A 20,034-nucleotide genomic window follows, 5' to 3' on the forward strand; every position below is an offset into this window, starting at 1 on the left:
TTACATTCACGGGAAACGCCACACGAGGGAACATCTCCCTTCTGATCAATCCGGCTGTCTATAATGACATCGGATCCTACACCTGCAGCTGTGGAGGAAAAACAGCTGATGTAAAGCTCCAGGTTTTTGGTAAGTGTCGTAGAAGGAGGTGGTTGTGTCATTCTTAAGAGGCCTGAAGTGAGATAAGCGGGAGCGTTCAACAGTCATTATCCTACCGGGTTACACTGACACTTGTGAAAGGTGTTGCTAAAGTAGTTTATTTGAGAGAAAATGAATAACTAACATGAAATGTTGTCCCTCAGTTCCTACTGTAGTGGTGGCGAGAGAGCTGGAGACCATCACTCTCCCCTGCTATGGCGACACTCGAAGGAATGCCAGGGACGCACAGTGGCAGAAAGACGGACAACGTGTTCTGCACTACGACAGTAAAACTGGCACTGTGACCCATGGCAGAGGCTACGAAGAAAGATGTATGCTGTCAAAAGGTTTTGCAGATGGTGACCTGTCCCTCCACATCGGATCGGTTTCCGAATCAGATGAGGGAATTTATCGGTGTACCATTCATGATGAATCCCGGGAAGGAGAACCGCGTGCAGTCCTGCTGAAAGTGGAAAGTGAGTTGCTTATATTGTAACTGTTTCTGAAACTCTGCGTAGACTTGAGTGGGGTTCACATAAAATGAGGAACTGTCAAATACTCAAGCCATTTTGTTCTTTTCTTTTTTTAAATCAGACAACAAAACAGATGGAAGTCTTGGTTTTGGAACTGGAGTGTCTATAGGAGTGGCTATAACAGCTTTCACAGCCGCATCCATGGTCCTTGCCGTTTACCTTTGGAGAAGGTACAAAAGATGTCAGCCATTCCAGCATCCGATAGCATTCCTGTTCAGGAGCTGACGAGCATTTCCGCAGAAATGGAACCGTTCCAAGATTCCAACTGAGTCATTCGTAGACTAGTCATCTCAGGTTTTTTTGGAGCAGCATTAACAGTCCAGCATCCTGCACCAACAACTTTGTTTCTGGTCTGTCATGAAGCTACAATGAGACACTTTAGCATCCATCTTAGTGTTTACATATGTACAATGAAAACACTTAACCCAGTGGATTTAGTTGTTAGAGATGGATAGACACTTCAGACAGGATGTAAAGCTTTATTCTTCTATGTATTCTATTTATTCTATAAATTATTTGTTTTTAATAAAGGTCTTATACAAATGTAGTACTTCTTTATGGACATGTTCTGACAACCAATCCTCTCTGATTACATCTCCCACTTAGGATCCTTTAAAATGTTTAATACATTTACTTTGCTCTCATGCTTGCAAGTCACATTGCACAAAGAGAAGCAAGATGTTCTACTGCAATTTACTCTGACTTAATCAAATGTTATTTGACAGTTTGTCCTTCAGATGTAAATCAAAGCTCAATAGCACTCTTACCTATAGTAAATATCTGGATGGTGAATCGTCACTCAGCCCTACTCTGTACTGTGTGAAATGGGTCCTAGTAATAGAGCTCAGTACGGTAACGGCTCCTGTGCAGTTACCAACTTGCCATACCAAAGCTTTACCCCTTCAGGAGAATTTATATTGAAATCAATAAAACATTACCATCAATGCTTCAATTAAGCCCATGAGATATATATATATATATATATATATATATATATACACACACACACTTCAGGGCTGACCACCCAGTCTTAGGTCCTCAATTCAGGTTTCAGCACTGAGTTGAGTTTAGCCAATGCTGCTTCTGCACTCTGATTTTCGAGCTAGCGCTTTGATACAACTTCTTGAATCTGTTCTTGGTCTACTGGCACTTAATCCAAGCAAAAGAAACCTCCATTACCTGTGTTGACGACAGTATTTTGGAGCAAAAATGACACACCGGACAAACATTCGACAGCTTGAGTTGGCGGACATTTGGTATCACAAAGGAAGGGGAAGCGTTTTGGTTTTCTTTTTTCTGTACTAGTTTTACTGTATGAGGGCTGATGTCCTAAAAGCAGACGCCCCTCCAAGCCTCACGCCCGCGGTCCTCCCCTCCTCCCTTGTTGCATGTATCAGTGTGTTGTCTTTGTCTGGTCTTACTTTTAAGGCTTTGTCTAATTGTTAATAAAGAGAGGCACTTCTATACATTCTCTGTGTAACGTTGAGGAGGCAGAGCAGAATACGGGGACGGGTTGAGTAACATCCACCACTAGACACACATAAGCGTACGGTAATGACACAACAAGGATCAGGTGAGAAACACGAGCAGTCGTGACCATGCAAACACAAACGCACACACACAAAGACTTCGTATCTTGACACAATCCCTTCATAAACGTAGAGCCCCATGACTTTAGGTGTAGGCGCAGGCGCTCCGAGGCTGTGATCTTTAGGTAAGGGAGAGTCCTGGTGAGACGATGACGCTGCCTGACAGAGCAAGATACGGTGGGCGGAGCCTTGGTTTGTTCCTTGGGTTGATGTGTGTCAATCCTTGGACACTCATTGAGGCCCTTGGAGTCTTCGAGGGAGAGGGGCCGTATCGTGACACCGGTGAGCCTTTGAGTGTCTGAGCATTTCATATATCCTGAGACCCAGTGAAAAAAAAAAAAAGTATTTAAATTTAGGGTTTTTGTGATTTTCTGTCTCTTAAGAGTAAGACAAACATCTTACAATTCACAGTTTTTCAAAATTAATATTATTCTTAATTTAACAGCATGTCCACTGTAGACGACATCACAATAATTTTAATGGGAAAAAAGCTTTTCTCTATTTTTGACATTCCGGCCATACAGGTGCATAGTGAACTCTCAGTCTGTATTGACATATTTCAGTGAAACAAAAATCATATTTCATTCTGTTTCTTTAAAATTTCTTGTTTGTCTTTTTTATTTTATACAATATAAAAACATTATAGTTAAACATCAGTAACTAATCAATATTTCACTTACCTTTTCTCTTTCCATAAAATGTACTTGTTTCTATGGAAGCCATTTCATAGTGACAGAAAAAACAAGTTTTGGGAATTTCCCACCACATACCTTGTAAAATGACAGAAGTAAAAACACACTGTCACTACAGAGGACACACATGGCGGTGTTTCGGGAGGATATAGCCATCAAGAGCCCATTTTCCTCAAATCTGGAGCTTTTCTCCAAAACCTGTCGGCATCAATAAGCAACTTCCGCGTTAACCGCCGTTAAAACCCAGGCGCTTTCTGCACCGCCAGGTATACTCCATTCCTGCACCACAACATGAAGACCACTTTGGCTGTGTGCGTTTGCCTAATCTGTAAGTTTGATCGCTTTTCAATACCGTGTGAAATCTTCACTGTCAAGTTATGTTTAGCCATGAGTAGGCAGTTTTGTGTTGTCTTGTGCTTTGACGGCTACCGTCGTTCAACACGTTATTATTTTCTCTTTGATTATTAGTTTACCTGTCGAAGTTCGTGTGCTCATCTTTCACTGTCGTGGAAGCTATTGTGGGCAAACCGGCAGTTCTTCCATGTGCCATCGTCTGCCATGGCGATAATAACTGGACCAGGTTCATTCCTGACACAACCACAGTTGCTCGCTGCGTCAGCGGGACATGCAGGATCGGCGCTGATTTTAAGGAAAGATTTACATTCACGGGAAACGCCACACGAGGGAACATCTCCCTTCTGATCAATCCGGCTGTCTATAATGACATCGGATCCTACACCTGCAGCTGTGGAGGAAAAACAGCTGATGTAAAGCTCCAGGTTTTTGGTAAGTGTCGTAGAAGGAGGTGGTTGTGTCATTCTTAAGAGGCCTGAAGTGAGATAAGCGGGAGCGTTCAACAGTCATTATCCTACCGGGTTACACTGACACTTGTGAAAGGTGTTGCTAAAGTAGTTTACTTGAGAGAAAATGAATAACTAACATGAAATGTTGTCCCTCAGTTCCTACTGTAGTGGTGGCGAGAGAGCTGGAGACCATCACTCTCCCCTGCTATGGCGACACTCGAAGGAATGCCAGGGACGCACAGTGGCAGAAAGACGGACAACGTGTTCTGCACTACGACAGTAAAACTGGCACTGTGACCCATGGCAGAGGCTACGAAGAAAGATGTATGCTGTCAAAAGGTTTTGCAGATGGTGACCTGTCCCTCCACATCGGATCGGTTTCCGAATCAGATGAGGGAATTTATCGGTGTACCATTCATGATGAATCCTGGGAAGGAGAACCGCGTGCAGTCCTGCTGAAAGTGGAAAGTGAGTTGCTTATATTGTAACTGTTTCTGAAACTCTGCGTAGACTTGAGTGGGGTTCACATAAAATGAGGAACTGTCAAATACTCAAGCCATTTTGTTCTTTTCTTTTTTTAAATCAGACAACAAAACAGATGGAAGTCTTGGTTTTGGAACTGGAGTGTCTATAGGAGTGGCTATAACAGCTTTCACAGCCGCATCCATGGTCCTTGCCGTTTACCTTTGGAGAAGGTACAAAAGATGTCAGCCATTCCAGCATCCGATAGCATTCCTGTTCAGGAGCTGACGAGCATTTCCGCAGAAATGGAACCGTTCCAAGATTCCAACTGAGTCATTCGTAGACTAGTCATCTCAGGTTTTTTTGGAGCAGCATTAACAGTCCAGCATCCTGCACCAACAACTTTGTTTCTGGTCTGTCATGAAGCTACAATGAGACACTTTAGCATCCATCTTAGTGTTTACATATGTACAATGAAAACACTTAACCCAGTGGATTTAGTTGTTAGAGATGGATAGACACTTCAGACAGGATGTAAAGCTTTATTCTTCTATGTATTCTATTTATTCTATAAATTATTTGTTTTTAATAAAGGTCTTATACAAATGTAGTACTTCTTTATGGACATGTTCTGACAACCAATCCTCTCTGATTACATCTCCCACTTAGGATCCTTTAAAATGTTTAATACATTTACTTTGCTCTCATGCTTGCAAGTCACATTGCACAAAGAGAAGCAAGATGTTCTACTGCAATTTACTCTGACTTAATCAAATGTTATTTGACAGTTTGTCCTTCAGATGTAAATCAAAGCTCAATAGCACTCTTACCTATAGTAAATATCTGGATGGTGAATCGTCACTCAGCCCTACTCTGTACTGTGTGAAATGGGTCCTAGTAATAGAGCTCAGTACAGTAACGGCTCCTGTGCAGTTACCAACTTGCCATACCAAAGCTTTACCCCTTCAGGAGAATTTATATTGAAATCAATAAAACATTACCATCAATGCTTCAATTAAGCCCATGAGATATATATATATATATATATATATATATATATATATATATATATATATATATATATATATATATATATATATATATATATATATATACACACACACACACTTCAGGGCTGACCACCCAGTCTTAGGTCCTCAATTCAGGTTTCAGCACTGAGTTGAGTTTAGCCAATGCTGCTTCTGCACTCTGATTTTCGAGCTAGCGCTTTGATACAACTTCTTGAATCTGTTCTTGGTCTACTGGCACTTAATCCAAGCAAAAGAAACCTCCATTACCTGTGTTGACGACAGTATTTTGGAGCAAAAATGACACACCGGACAAACATTCGACAGCTTGAGTTGGCGGACATTTGGTATCACAAAGGAAGGGGAAGCGTTTTGGTTTTCTTTTTTCTGTACTAGTTTTACTGTATGAGGGCTGATGTCCTAAAAGCAGACGCCCCTCCAAGCCTCACGCCCGCGGTCCTCCCCTCCTCCCTTGTTGCCTGTAACAGTGTGTTGTCTTCGTCTGGTCTTACGTTTAAGGCTTTGTCTAATTGTTAATAAAGAGAGGCACTTCTATACATTCTCTGTGTAATGTTGAGGAGGCAGAGCAGAATACGGGGACGGGTTGAGTAACATCCACCACTAGACACACATAAGCGTACGGTAATGACACAACAAGGATCAGGTGAGAAACACGAGCAGTCGTGACCATGCAAACACAAACGCACACACACAAAGACTTCGTATCTTGACACAATCCCTTCATAAACGTAGAGCCCCATGACTTTAGGTATAGGCGCAGGCGCTCCGAGGCTGTGATCTTTAGGTAAGGGAGAGTCCTGGTGAGACGATGACGCTGCCTGACAGAGCGAGATACTTTGGGCGGAGCCTTGGTTTGTTCCTTGGGTTGATGTGTGTCAATCCTTGGACACTCATTGAGGCGCTTGGAGTCTCAAAACCCAGGCGCTTTCTGCACCGCCAGGTATACTCCATTCCTGCGCCACAACATGAAGACCACTTTGGCTGTGTGCGTTTGCCTAATCTGTAAGTTTGATCGCTTTTCAATACCGTGTGAAATCTTCACTGTCAAGTTATGTTTAGCCATGAGTAGGCAGTTTTGTGTTGTCTTGTGCTTTGACGGCTACCGTCGTTCAACACGTTATTATTTTCTCTTTGATTATTAGTTTACCTGTCGAAGTTCGTGTGCTCATCTTTCACTGTCGTGGAAGCTATTGTGGGCAAACCGGCAGTTCTTCCATGTGCCATCGTCTGCCATGGCGATAATAACTGGACCAGGTTCATTCCTGACACAACCACAGTTGCTCGCTGCGTCAGCGGGACATGCAGGATCGGCGCTGATTTTAAGGAAAGATTTACATTCACGGGAAACGCCACACGAGGGAACATCTCCCTTCTGATCAATCCGGCTGTCTATAATGACATCGGATCCTACACCTGCAGCTGTGGAGGAAAAACAGCTGATGTAAAGCTCCAGGTTTTTGGTAAGTGTCGTAGAAGGAGGTGGTTGTGTCATTTTTAAGAGGCCTGAAGTGAGATAAGCGGGAGCGTTTAACAGTCATTATCCTACCGGGTTACACTGACACTTGTGAAAGGTGTTGCTAAAGTAGTTTACTTGAGAGAAAATGAATAACTAACATGAAATGTTGTCCCTCAGTTCCTACTGTAGTGGTGGCGAGAGAGCTGGAGAACATCACTCTCCCCTGCTATGGCGACACTCGAAGGAATGCCAGGGACGCACAGTGGCAGAAAGACGGACGTGTTCTGCACTACGACAGTAAAACTGGCACTGTGACCCATGGCAGAGGCTACGAAGAAAGATGTATGCTGTCAAAAGGTTTTGCAGATGGTGACCTGTCCCTCCACATCGGATCGGTTTCCGAATCAGATGAGGGAATTTATCGGTGTACCATTCATGATGAATCCCGGGAAGGAGAACCGCGTGCAGTCCTGCTGAAAGTGGAAAGTGAGTTGCTTATATTGTAACTGTTTCTGAAACTCTGCGTAGACTTGAGTGGGGTTCACATAAAATGAGGAACTGTCAAATACTCAAGCCATTTTGTTCTTTTCTTTTTTTAAATCAGACAACAAAACAGATGGAAGTCTTGGTTTTGGAACTGGAGTGTCTATAGGAGTGGCTATAACAGTTTTCACAGCCGCATCCATGGTCCTTGCCGTTTACCTTTGGAGAAGGTACAAAAGATGTCAGCCATTTCAGCATCCGATAGCATTCCTGTTCAGGAGCTGACGAGCATTTCCGCAGAAATGGAACCGTTCCAAGATTCCAACTGAGTCATTCGTAGACTAGTCATCTCAGGTTTTTTTGGAGCAGCATTAACAGTCCAGCATCCTGCACCAACAACTTTGTTTCTGGTCTGTCATGAAGCTACAATGAGACACTTTAGCATCCATCTTAGTGTTTACATATGTACAATGAAAACACTTAACCCAGTGGATTTAGTTGTTAGAGATGGATAGACACTTCAGACAGGATGTAAAGCTTTATTCTTCTATGTATTCTATTTATTCTATAAATTATTTGTTTTTAATAAAGGTCTTATACAAATGTAGTACTTCTTTATGGACATGTTCTGACAACCAATCCTCTCTGATTACATCTCCCACTTAGGATCCTTTAAAATGTTTAATACATTTACTTTGCTCTCATGCTTGCAAGTCACATTGCACAAAGAGAAGCAAGATGTTCTACTGCAATTTACTCTGACTTAATCAAATGTTATTTGACAGTTTGTCCTTCAGATGTAAATCAAAGCTCAATAGCACTCTTACCTATAGTAAATATCTGGATGGTGAATCGTCACTCAGCCCTACTCTGTACTGTGTGAAATGGGTCCTAGTAATAGAGCTCAGTACAGTAACGGCTCCTGTGCAGTTACCAACTTGCCATACCAAAGCTTTACCCCTTCAGGAGAATTTATATTGAAATCAATAAAACATTACCATCAATGCTTCAATTAAGCCCATGAGATATATATATATACACACACACACTTCAGGGCTGACCACCCAGTCTTAGGTCCTCAATTCAGGTTTCAGCACTGAGTTGAGTTTGAGCCAATGCTGCTTCTGCACTCTGATTTTCGAGCTAGCGCTTTGATACAACTTCTTGAATCTGTTCTTGGTCTACTGGCACTTAATCCAAGCAAAAGAAACCTCCATTACCTGTGTTGACGACAGTATTTTGGAGCAAAAATGACACACCGGACAAACATTCGACAGCTTGAGTTGGCGGACATTTGGTATCACAAAGGAAGGGGAAGCGTTTTGGTTTTCTTTTTTCTGTACTAGTTTTACTGTATGAGGGCTGATGTCCTAAAAGCAGACGCCCCTCCAAGCCTCACGCCCGCGGTCCTCCCCTCCTCCCTTGTTGCATGTATCAGTGTGTTGTCTTCGTCTGGTCTTACGTTTAAGGCTTTGTCTAATTGTTAATAAAGAGAGGCACTTCTATACATTCTCTGTGTAATGTTGAGGAGGCAGAGCAGAATACGGGGACGGGTTGAGTAACATCCACCACTAGACACACATAAGCGTACGGTAATGGCACAACAAGGATCAGGTGAGAAACACGAGCAGTCGTGACCATGTAAACACAAACGCACACACACAAAGATTTCGTATCTTGACACAATCCCTTCATAAACGTAGAGCCCCATGACTTTAGGTATAGGCGCAGGCGCTCCGAGGCTGTGATCTTTAGGTAAGGGAGAGTCCTGGTGAGACGATGACGCTGCCTGACAGAGCGAGATACTTTGGGCGGAGCCTTGGTTTGTTCCTTGGGTTGATGTGTGTCAATCCTTGGACACTCATTGAGGCCCTTGGAGTCTTCGAGGGAGAGGGGCCGTATCGTGACACCGGTGAGCCTTTGAGGGTCTTTGAGCATTTCATATATCCTCCTGAGACCCAGTGAAAAAAAAAGTATTTAAATTTAGGGTTTTTGTGATTTTCTGTCTCTTAAGAGTAAGACAAACATCTTACAATTCACAGTTTTTCAAAATTAATATTATTCTTAATTTAACAGCATGTCCACTGTAGAGGACGTCAGGATAATTTTAATGGGAAAAAAAGCTTTTCTCTATTTTTGACATTCCAGCTATACAGGTGATATTAGACCAGATGCATAGTGAACTCTTTCACAGTCTGTATTGACATATTTCAGTGAAACAAAAATCATATTTCATTCTGTTTCTTTAAAATTTCTTGTTTGTCTTTTTTATTTTATACAATATAAAAACATTATAGTTAAACATCAGTAACTAATCAATATTTCACTTACCATTTCTCTTTCCATAAAATGTACTTGTTTGTATGGAAGCCATTTCATAGTGTCAGAAAAAACAAGTTTTGGGAATTTCCCACCACATACCTTGTAAAATGACAGAAGTAAAAACACACTGTCACTACAGAGGACACACATGGCGGTGTTTCGGGAGGATATAGCCATCAAGAGCCCATTTTCCTCAAATCTGGAGCTTTTCTCTAAAACCTGTCGGCATCAATAAGCAACTTCCGCGTTAACCGCCGTTAAAACCCAGGCGCTTTCTGCACCGCCAGGTATACTCCATTCCTGCGCCACAACATGAAGACCACTTTGGCTGTGTGCGTTTGCCTAATCTGTAAGTTTGATCACTTTTCAATACCGTGTGAAATCTTCACTGTCAAGTTATGTTTAGCCATGAGTAGGCAGTTTTGTGTTGTCTTGTGCTTTGACGGCTACCGTCGTTCAACACGTTATTATTTTCTCAGTTCGTGTGCTCGTCTTTCACTGTGGTGGAAGCTATTGTGGGCGAACCGGTAGTTCTTCCATGTGCCATCGTCTGCCATGGCGATAATAACTGGACCAGGTTCATTCCTGACACAACCACAGTTGCTCGCTGCGTCAGCGGGACGTGCAGGATCGGCGCTGATTTTAAGGAAAGATTTACATTCACGGGAAACGCCACACGAGGGAACATCTCCCTTCTGATCAATCCGGCTGTCTATAATGACATCGGATCCTACACCTGCAGCTGTGGAGGAAAAACAGCTGATGTAAAGCTCCAGGTTTTTGGTAAGTGTCGTAGAAGGAGGTGGTTGTGTCATTCTTAAGAGGCCTGAAGTGAGATAAGCGGGAGCGTTCAACAGTCATTATCCTACCGGGTTACACTGACACTTGTGAAAGGTGTTGCTAAAGTAGTTTACTTGAGAGAAAATGAATAACTAACATGAAATGTTGTCCCTCAGTTCCTACTGTAGTGGTGGCGAGAGAGCTGGAGACCATCACTCTCCCCTGCTATGGCGACACTCGAAGGAATGCCAGGGACGCACAGTGGCAGAAAGACGGACAACGTGTTCTGCACTACGACAGTAAAACTGGCACTGTGACCCATGGCAGAGGCTACGAAGAAAGATGTATGCTGTCAAAAGGTTTTGCAGATGGTGACCTGTCCCTCCACATCGGATCGGTTTCCGAATCAGATGAGGGAATTTATCGGTGTACCATTCATGATGAATCCTGGGAAGGAGAACCGCGTGCAGTCCTGCTGAAAGTGGAAAGTGAGTTGCTTATATTGTAACCGTTTCTGAAACTCTGCGTAGACTTGAGTGGGGTTCACATAAAATGAGGAACTGTCAAATACTCAAGCCATTTTGTTCTTTTCTTTTTTTAAATCAGACAACAAAACAGATGGAAGTCTTGGTTTTGGAACTGGAGTGTCTATAGGAGTGGCTATAACAGCTTTCACAGCCGCATCCATGGTCCTTGCCGTTTACCTTTGGAGAAGGTACAAAAGATGTCAGCCATTCCAGCATCCGATAGCATTCCTGTTCAGGAGCTGACGAGCATTTCCGCAGAAATGGAACCGTTCCAAGATTCCAACTGAGTCATTCGTAGACTAGTCATCTCAGGTTTTTTTGGAGCAGCATTAACAGTCCAGCATCCTGCACCAACAACTTTGTTTCTGGTCTGTCATGAAGCTACAATGAGACACTTTAGCATCCATCTTAGTGTTTACATATGTACAATGAAAACACTTAACCCAGTGGATTTAGTTGTTAGAGATGGATAGACACTTCAGACAGGATGTAAAGCTTTATTCTTCTATGTATTCTATTTATTCTATAAATTATTTGTTTTTAATAAAGGTCTTATACAAATGTAGTACTTCTTTATGGACATGTTCTGACAACCAATCCTCTCTGATTACATCTCCCACTTAGGATCCTTTAAAATGTTTAATACATTTACTTTGCTCTCATGCTTGCAAGTCACATTGCACAAAGAGAAGCAAGATGTTCTACTGCAATTTACTCTGACTTAATCAAATGTTATTTGACAGTTTGTCCTTCAGATGTAAATCAAAGCTCAATAGCACTCTTACCTATAGTAAATATCTGGATGGTGAATCGTCACTCAGCCCTACTCTGTACTGTGTGAAATGGGTCCTAGTAATAGAGCTCAGTACAGTAACGGCTCCTGTGCAGTTACCAACTTGCCATACCAAAGCTTTACCCCTTCAGGAGAATTTATATTGAAATCAATAAAACATTACCATCAATGCTTCAATTAAGCCCATGAGATATATATATATACACACACACACTTCAGGGCTGACCACCCAGTCTTAGGTCCTCAATTCAGGTTTCAGCACTGAGTTGAGTTTGAGCCAATGCTGCTTCTGCACTCTGATTTTCGAGCTAGCGCTTTGATACAACTTCTTGAATCTGTTCTTGGTCTACTGGCACTTAATCCAAGCAAAAGAAACCTCCATTACCTGTGTTGACGACAGTATTTTGGAGCAAAAATGACACACCGGACAAACATTCGACAGCTTGAGTTGGCGGACATTTGGTATCACAAAGGAAGGGGAAGCGTTTTGGTTTTCTTTTTTCTGTACTAGTTTTACTGTATGAGGGCTGATGTCCTAAAAGCAGACGCCCCTCCAAGCCTCACGCCCGCGGTCCTCCCCTCCTCCCTTGTTGCATGTATCAGTGTGTTGTCTTCGTCTGGTCTTACGTTTAAGGCTTTGTCTAATTGTTAATAAAGAGAGGCACTTCTATACATTCTCTGTGTAACGTTGAGGAGGCAGAGCAGAATACGGGGACGGGTTGAGTAACATCCACCACTAGACACACAGAAGCGTACGGTAATGACACAACAAGGATCAGGTGAGAAACACGAGCGGTCGTGACCATGCAAACACAAACGCACACACACAAAGACTTCGTATCTTGACACAATCCCTTCATAAACGTAGAGCCCCATGACTTTAGGTGTAGGCGCAGGAGCTCTGAGGCTGTGATCTTTAGGTAAGGGAGAGTCCTGGTGAGACGATGACGCTGCCTGACAGAGCGAGATACTTTGGGCGGAGCCTTGGTTTGTTCCTTGGTTTGATGTGTGTGTTGAGCCTTGGACGCTCATTGAGGCTCTTGGAGTCTTCGAGGGAGAGGGGCCATATCGTGACACCAGTGAGCCTTTGAGGGTCTGAGCATTTCATATATCCTGAGACCCAGTGAAAAAAATATATTTAAATTTAGGGTTTTTGTGATTTTCTGTCTCAAGAGTAAGACAAACATCTTACAATTCACAGTTTCAAAATTAATATTATTCTTAATTTAACAGTATGTCCACTGTAGAGGACATCAGGATCATTTTAATGGGAAAAAAGCTTTTCTCTATTTTTGACATTCCGGCTATACAGGTGCATAGTGAACTCTCAGTCTGTACTGACATATTTCAGTGAAACAAAAATCATATTTCATTCTGTTTCTTTAAAATTTCTTGTTTGTCTTTTTATTTTATACAATATAAAAACATTATAGTTAAACATCAGTAACTAATCAATATTTCACTTACCTTTTCTCTTTCCATAAAATGTACTTGTTTCTATGGAAGCCATTTCATAATGACAGAAAAAAAAGTTTTGGGAATCTCCCACCACATACCTTGTAAAATGACAGAAGTAAAAACAATGTCACTACAGAGGACACACATGGCGGTGTTTCGGGAGGATATAGCCATCAAGAGCCCATTTTCCTCAAATCTGGAGCTTTTCTCCAAAACCTGTCGGCATCAATAAGCAGCTTCCGCGTTAACCGCCGTTAAAACCCAGGCGCTTTCTGCACCGCCAGGTATACTCCATTCCTGCACCACAACATGAAGACCACTTTGGCTGTGTGCGTTTGCCTAATCTGTAAGTTTGATCGCTTTTCAATACCGTGTGAAATCTTCACTGTCAAGTTATGTTTAGCCATGAGTAGGCAGTTTTGTGTTGTCTTGTGCTTTGACGGCTACCGTCGTTCGACACGTTATTATTTTCTCAGTTCGTATGCTCGTCTTTCGCTGTGGTGAAAGCTATTGTGGGCGAACCGGTAGTTCTTCCAGGTTTGACACGCCCACCCACCCACATGCGCGAAAATGGTATGACCCATGCAGGCTAAGCGCTTGGCGCACAGCGGTTCCACGCCAAAGCTACAATATGAGGATCGTTTTGAGTCTCTGCCTAATCGGTAAGTTTGTATCGCTTTTATCGCAATTCCATATGAAATTCTCCTTTTCAAGTTATGTTGAGCCATGACCAGGAACTTGGCAGTCGTGCTTTGTCTTCTGCTTCGTGAGCTCCCAATGCCTGTGTGTCCTAACTTTCGGCCGAGTTACCAAGATGCCTTGTAGCCTAGCCGCTCTTGTACCGAACTTGCAGACGAGCCGGGAAAACCGCATGTCCCTCAACACATTACTTTGTGTTATTTTGTTTCTTTTATTAGTTTACCTGTCGAAGTTCGTGTGCTCATCTTTCACTGTCGTGGAAGCTATTGTGGGCAAACCGGCAGTTCTTCCATGTGCCATCGTCTGCCATGGCGATAATAACTGGAGCAGGTTCATTCCTGACACAACCACAGTTGCTCGCTGCGTCAGCGGGACGTGCAGGATCGGCGCTGATTTTAAGGAAAGATTTACATTCACGGGAAACGCCACACGAGGGAACATCTCCCTTCTGATCAGTCCGGCTGTCTATAATGACATCGGATCCTACACCTGCAGCTGTGGAGGAAAAACAGCTGATGTAAAGCTCCATGTTTTTGGTAAGTGTCGTAGAAGGAGGTGGTTGTCATTCTTAAGAGGCCTGAAGTGAGATAAGCGGGAGCGTTTAACAGTCATTATCCTACCGGGTTACACTGACACTTGTGAAAGGTGTTGCTAAAGTAGTTTACTTGAGAGAAAATGAATAACTAACATGAAATGTTGTCCCTCAGTTCCTACTGTAGTGGTGGCGAGAGAGCTGGAGAACATCACTCTCCCCTGCTATGGCGACACTCGAAGGGATGCCAGGGACGCACAGTGGCAGAAAGACGGACAACGTGTTCTGCACTACGACAGTAAAACTGGCACTGTGACCCATGGCAGAGGCTACGAAGAAAGATGTATGCTGTCAAAAGGTTTTGCAGATGGTGACCTGTCCCTCCACATCGGATCGGTTTCCGAATCAGATGAGGGAATTTATCGGTGTACCATTCATGATGAATCCCGGGAAGGAGAACCGCGTGCAGTCCTGCTGAAAGTGGAAAGTGAGTTGCTTATATTGTAACCGTTTCTAAAACTCTGCGTAGACTTGAGTGGGGTTCACATAAAATGAGGAACTGTCAAATACTCAAGCCATTTTGTTTTTTTCTTTTTTTAAATCAGACAACAAAACAGATGGAAGTCTCAGTTTTGGAACTGGAGTGTCTATAGGAGTGGTTATAACAGCTTTCACAGCCGTATCCATGGTCCTTGCCGTTTACCTTTGGAGAAGGTACAAAAGATGTCAGCCATTCCAGCATCTGATAAAGTTCCTCCTCAGGAGCTGACGAGCATTTCTGCAGAAACTGAACCCCTCAAGATTTCAACTCGGCCATTCCTGGACTAGTCATCTCAGGGTTTTTTGGAGCACCATTAACAGTCCAGTATCCTGCACCAACAACTTTGTAGCTTCATGCCAGACCAGAAACAGTGAATGTAAAGGCTAAGCTCAGCTGAGTAGACACTTTAGCATCCATCTTAGTGTTTACATATGTACAATGAAAACACTTAACCTACTGGTTGCAGATCTATACACTAAGCCCTAAGAGCAGTTTAAGAGCTACCCCATTTGTACTTTTACCTTGCCTGTTTCACTTTTTTTTAATGGACAAAACTATGCATTTATTCCTTCCCTTCACAGGTTTTTTTTAAATTCTACTTTAAACTTGTCATTTTATTCTGTAACTGAAGTGATCATGTCTAGTTTATGAACATTTGTCATGTACTTTGCTTATGATATCAGGACAAAGCTTTTTGTGGTCCATTTTCCATATTTCTTTTTGTAAACCATTTTAAGAGGTCCTATAGAAATGTATTACTTCATGAACATATGGTCAAACAGTTCAGTCTTAGGACCTCAATTTAGGTTTCAGCTCTAACTCATTTCTGGTTGTATCAATTTTTTTTTTTTTTTTAACTCCAGCTCAGTGTACCAATGACACTTTGGGAGTAGATAACACTATTAAGTCACTATTTGTACATTTAAATGCTAAATGAAAAAAAACAGCACAATGACTCCACATCTTTCTCACAATATAAGAGATCTCTTGCATTATATAAAGTATTGCAGAAGGGTTCCAAGTTGGCAGACTAAAGCCAACTCATTAATTTCCACTTCTTGCTTTGACAAGCCTCTTTATTTAAAAAAAAAATAAATTAAAAGGAGGGGAAAGGAACAGACATCTTAACACCACAAGGACTCCAACTCTGCTCTCTTCCGACTCAAGCCCGTGACTACCAGTAAGGACAGCTCCACCTCAAAGAGGGCAACACGACTAGTAGCAGCTGAAGGGGCAGGTCAGCCATCCGAAGTGTCCCTGCAACAGAAGTACACTGGTTATAGCACCTTACCGAAATATTCCATTTTAAAGTTTGCTGGTCATTCAGTGGCTCAGAAGTCTTTGGCTTAAATTCATAGGCAGTCAACATGGTCGGTCTGCCGGGGAAAAAAAAGTCATCACAGACACTGGATCAAATGAGCGAGCAGTCTAGAGAGCTTAAGACGCACCATTTCAACATGGAGGACACCAGCACCCTCATGCTAGATTCCAGTCTTAAAGTACCAGGGAACCTAAGATTCAGAGAAACATTTGTGATGAGAGCATATTTTTGGTAGATTTAATAGATGCATATTAAGCAATTTAAGAAAATTCTGGCTTAATACACATGGTTGCACTGCTGAGGGAAACCGTTCACACTACAATGCCAGCAACACATAGGAGCGCCCAGATCCAGAATCACTGCAGTCAAAGGGAAGTGTGAGAACGACACTACACAAACTCACCGGGCCCAAGTCCGTCACCCATTAAGTCTCCACACCTACAATTAAAAAACAAAACCGTAAAGGACCTTACAAAGGTAACATTTTTGTACAGTCAAGAGTTTGCCGCAGCTCAGACGGTTTGGCTTAAATTTTGTACAGTCAACAGAGTCGATCTGCTGGGGAAAAAAGTATATAGTCATCAGAGCCGAGGGAGAAAAAAAAAAGAAAGAAATCTAATCCACACGGACGGACCCGAGCAGCTCACCGGCGCGATCGTCCCTGCGAGCGCTGCCAGGTACGCGGAGCCCGCCATTGTGGCTGTCGAGCCGTCCACGTGTTGCCCGTCCACGTGTTGCCTAAAAAATGCGGACGACAATCTGTTAGAAGTTGTTTAATGAAACGTTAGTTATTTTTATCAGCTAGCACAATAAAACGAAGAACGTAGAAGGACCAGAATACTTGTGCATGGATTGCCCAAAGCGATGCCTAGCTTAACATTCTTTTGTGGGAAACACAACACACAGCTGCGGTATTTCTGCGCAAGGTATTAATATAATTACTTATTCTTATCAAATATAAATTAAAAGTATCACGCAAACGACAAGACTAGACAAAACACAACCTTACCTTTTTTGCAGCAAAATGGGACAGGCGTGTGTGCGCCGAGGGCTTATATAGTGTTTTTGGCACAGTTCCTGCGCATGCGCTGTGTAGGCTCTTTTCTTTTGGTTAGTGTAGTTTTTTGGAGTGGGGGGGTGGGGGGGGGGGTGGGGGGTGGCATGTAGGCCTACAGAATAAAATTAATAACATAACTGATGTCATAGAAATTCTAAATACTTCAACAAATATTAGTACCTCCTTTTATATGTGGTGTGTTTGTTGTGTATGAGTTAGTGGGATCATTTAGCCTACATAATTATCTCTAAGATTAATTATGATTCATTTAAGATTAAACTTACGTTTTTCTAAAAAGTGTGTTAATAATTAAAGAAAAATAACTTTGTTTAAGTTGTGTGAACCGAGCTATCATAACTTATAGCTACTGCAATCGATGTTATAGTTTTGCTATTATAACTTATAGCTACTGCAATCGATGTTATAGTTTTGCTATCATAACTTATAGCTACTGCAGTCGATGTTATAGTTTTGCTATCATAACTTTTACCTACTACAATCAATGTTATAGGTTTGCCTACTTTATGTCCTTATATCTTGTGAATAGGTAACGATATGTATCGTGTTCCGTTTACACTGACGTATTTTATCTTATCCACTAGGTGGCAGTATAAACTAGATAGAGATATTGTTGAGCGCAGCACGTTGGCCCATCAGTTCGGCTACTCGAAATATCTTGCTTTGAAATGATCAGTTTTCAAAAGACAACGCATTATAATATGTTGAACACTGGTTGTGAGCTCATATTGAATTGCCAGTTTAAGACGTATTAGGTTTAGGTTAAACGTTTTCGACTCGTTACTCGTTAATACAGTCACCGGATTCTCCCTAAGAATAGACTGGATGCATTTCCTCTTCCTTACATTTACGATGTCTCTATAAATAGAAATGATGTAGGCTACTAACTGGCTTAATAAAATAATTATTAATCTTAAAAACACAGCACACACACACACACACACACACACACACACACACACACACACACACACACACACACACACACACACACACACAAGAACACTTGTTATCTCTCCCCACAGAGCAATTAGCACCTATCTCTGTCACCATTAACACCTGTGCTCCTCTCCCTCAGTTTCCCCTCACTACCCCATAGTGAAGTCAGCACTGCCAGGGCACATCCCAGTTCTTTGTCTCAGTTCAGTAAGTCCGCCCGTGAATGAGGAATTGTCCCATATTACCCACTGATTCCTTCCCACTTTGTGTCTGCGTGGCCCAGTGGTGCTTCTCAAGCAACCGTAAACAGCTGACTGCAGCCCACTCCCACACAAGGAAACAGATGTGCAGTTTCATCATAACATCTGAGTATTTACCTCACCTAGAAGGTTCCTCTTTAGATTATATGTTTACAAGCCACGTGTTCCAAATGCATAATGTCTAGTTAAATATTCATATGTTCATACTACTTATTGAATGTTGCGTGTATATGGATCTATTCCTTCAACAGATCAATATCGTGTGAGGATTTCCTTACATTTGACAAGCTGCAGGCATGTGTGAACAGCCTTTTAACGATCATATGCTAAGGGGGGGGGTCAGTGATCGGATCACTGATTCAATGACTGGATTAGTTATACATCAGGAGAGAGATTTATCTGATGAGAGTAAATTAGTGTATTATTTTCATCAATAAGACTGAGATGTTTCCAGTGTATACGGTTATGATGTGCTGTATAAGGATGGTATCATCTTCGTGCTAATTGTGTAACACAAGCAGCAGATATTTGCCTTATCATCAATGTGAACGCGGACAGAGAAGAAGAACATGTCCTGCGAGAAAACGTCTTCTTCGGCGCAGCACATGCTCATTGCCTGTCTGGAGACTGTGGAAGCCACTGCCCAGGGGACAGAGGTGGCGAGGTCACCATGCATATGATCTAACCAGGGTGTGGGACGCATTTGACCTTTGGGCCCTGTCTGGAACAGGCAGAGACAGTGCAGGCTCGGCAGGAGGGCGGTGCTGGTCGCTAGGCTGCTGTCTCCTGGCTACAGTCACCGAGGCACCAGGAAAGGGGGCACCAGCCCAGCAGTGGGGAGGAGCAGACCAGAGCCAAGAGTCAGAGCAGTCGTGCTGTCTGCAGAGTTTCTAAAGGATGACTGTCAACCTGATGTCACTTCTCTAATCAATCAGATCAGGCAGGGTCAGGGTCACTGGTGTAAGGAAGGGGGACGCAGGGTGTGCACACCAGGGGGGCAGCAAGCTGCCCCTCACCTCCACCCTGCCTATTGCGATGGGCCCCCAGAAGTTTGCACTACACCCCTGGCCAGAGCTACGTTAGGCTACTCAGGTGCAGTGTAATTGCCAGAAAATAATTTTAATGGGGGATGAGGAAAAATAGTAAATTAAATCACTGAAAAATGTAACTGACAAATGCAATGTAGTACTAGATACTACTAGAAGCAGTTGAAGAGTTCAGAGTTTGGAACTTCATTATTTAAGGCATTATCAACCATCAACACTGCTGCCACATTTAACCACGTTAATGGGCATAGGAAATACAATTATATGGCATCTCCATTTAAAAAAAAAACACAACAACCTTTTTTGTCAGAATTGAAGACGTCCCTGAATTTGTTTATATTTTTATGACCGAATGTACATTACTTTCGAGCATAAATGGGAAAAATGCATGATCCTAACTGGTGATTGATTAAAACTGTTTCACACCATAGAAGCTATTAGACAATAACATTTGATATTATTTTTTAACATTTAGCAGCCCCCACGTTGTGCCTGCGTTCAGGTGGAGTTTTTTTTTGTTTTTTGTTTTGCTTTGT

At 42.5% G+C, this 20,034-nt stretch overlaps 1 protein-coding gene, 5 long non-coding RNA genes and 2 other non-coding genes across 12 annotated transcripts; 3 read left to right on the top strand and 5 right to left on the bottom strand.

The window, feature by feature from the left end:
- The first annotated feature begins 5,745 nt into the window (after positions 1–5,745).
- LOC145653096 (uncharacterized) lies at positions 5,746–7,812 on the top strand. The gene is made up of 4 exons (XR_014119412.1): positions 5,746–6,268; positions 6,409–6,726; positions 6,900–7,208; positions 7,327–7,812. It is a non-coding gene; the product is annotated as an uncharacterized LOC145653096 (long non-coding RNA).
- LOC145653099 (uncharacterized) lies at positions 7,731–9,667 on the bottom strand. Its single transcript, XR_014119418.1, has 2 exons — positions 9,537–9,667; positions 7,731–9,156 (listed from the first exon to the last, which is right to left on the bottom strand). It is a non-coding gene; the product is annotated as an uncharacterized LOC145653099 (long non-coding RNA).
- On the top strand, positions 8,372–11,399 carry LOC145653097 (uncharacterized). 4 transcript variants are annotated; one of them, XR_014119414.1, is made up of 5 exons: positions 8,372–9,117; positions 9,815–9,876; positions 10,007–10,310; positions 10,484–10,795; positions 10,914–11,399. It is a non-coding gene; the product is annotated as an uncharacterized LOC145653097 (long non-coding RNA). The 4 variants fall into 4 exon arrangements; XR_014119416.1 differs by having other exon boundaries at positions 10,128–10,310; XR_014119413.1 differs by lacking the exon at positions 8,372–9,117 and having other exon boundaries at positions 9,591–9,876.
- Positions 11,318–13,568, bottom strand: LOC145653098 (uncharacterized). Its single transcript, XR_014119417.1, has 2 exons — positions 13,095–13,568; positions 11,318–12,740 (listed from the first exon to the last, which is right to left on the bottom strand). It is a non-coding gene; the product is annotated as an uncharacterized LOC145653098 (long non-coding RNA).
- Positions 13,363–15,556, top strand: LOC113568300 (matrix remodeling-associated protein 8-like). Of its 2 annotated transcripts, XM_081705643.1 has the most exons (5): positions 13,363–13,431; positions 13,562–13,747; positions 14,003–14,320; positions 14,492–14,803; positions 14,922–15,556. In XM_081705643.1, the coding sequence occupies exons 1-5, from the start codon at positions 13,395–13,397 to the stop codon at positions 15,083–15,085; spliced, it is 1,017 nt and encodes a 338-aa protein (XP_081561769.1). In that variant the 5' UTR covers positions 13,363–13,394; the 3' UTR covers positions 15,086–15,556. The 2 variants fall into 2 exon arrangements, with proteins under 2 accessions (XP_081561769.1, XP_035376366.1); XM_035520473.2 differs by lacking the exon at positions 13,363–13,431 and having other exon boundaries at positions 13,680–13,747.
- A 345-nt stretch (positions 15,557–15,901) lies between these two features.
- LOC118240369 (uncharacterized) lies at positions 15,902–17,266 on the bottom strand. The gene is made up of 5 exons (XR_004775368.1): positions 17,188–17,266; positions 16,826–16,916; positions 16,582–16,616; positions 16,306–16,368; positions 15,902–16,114 (listed from the first exon to the last, which is right to left on the bottom strand). It is a non-coding gene; the product is annotated as an uncharacterized LOC118240369 (long non-coding RNA).
- On the bottom strand, positions 16,180–16,268 carry LOC118240396 (small nucleolar SNORD12/SNORD106). The gene has a single exon (XR_004775400.1). It is a non-coding gene; the product is annotated as a small nucleolar SNORD12/SNORD106 (small nucleolar RNA).
- LOC113585681 (small nucleolar SNORD12/SNORD106) lies at positions 16,682–16,773 on the bottom strand. The gene has a single exon (XR_003411532.1). It is a non-coding gene; the product is annotated as a small nucleolar SNORD12/SNORD106 (small nucleolar RNA).
- Positions 17,267–20,034: the final 2,768 nt, after the last annotated feature.

Source organism: Electrophorus electricus, chromosome 22 (genome assembly GCF_041902795.1).
Source record: "Electrophorus electricus isolate QZ-2024a chromosome 22, ASM4190279v1, whole genome shotgun sequence".
Classification (NCBI taxonomy): Eukaryota; Metazoa; Chordata; class Actinopteri; order Gymnotiformes; family Gymnotidae; genus Electrophorus; species Electrophorus electricus.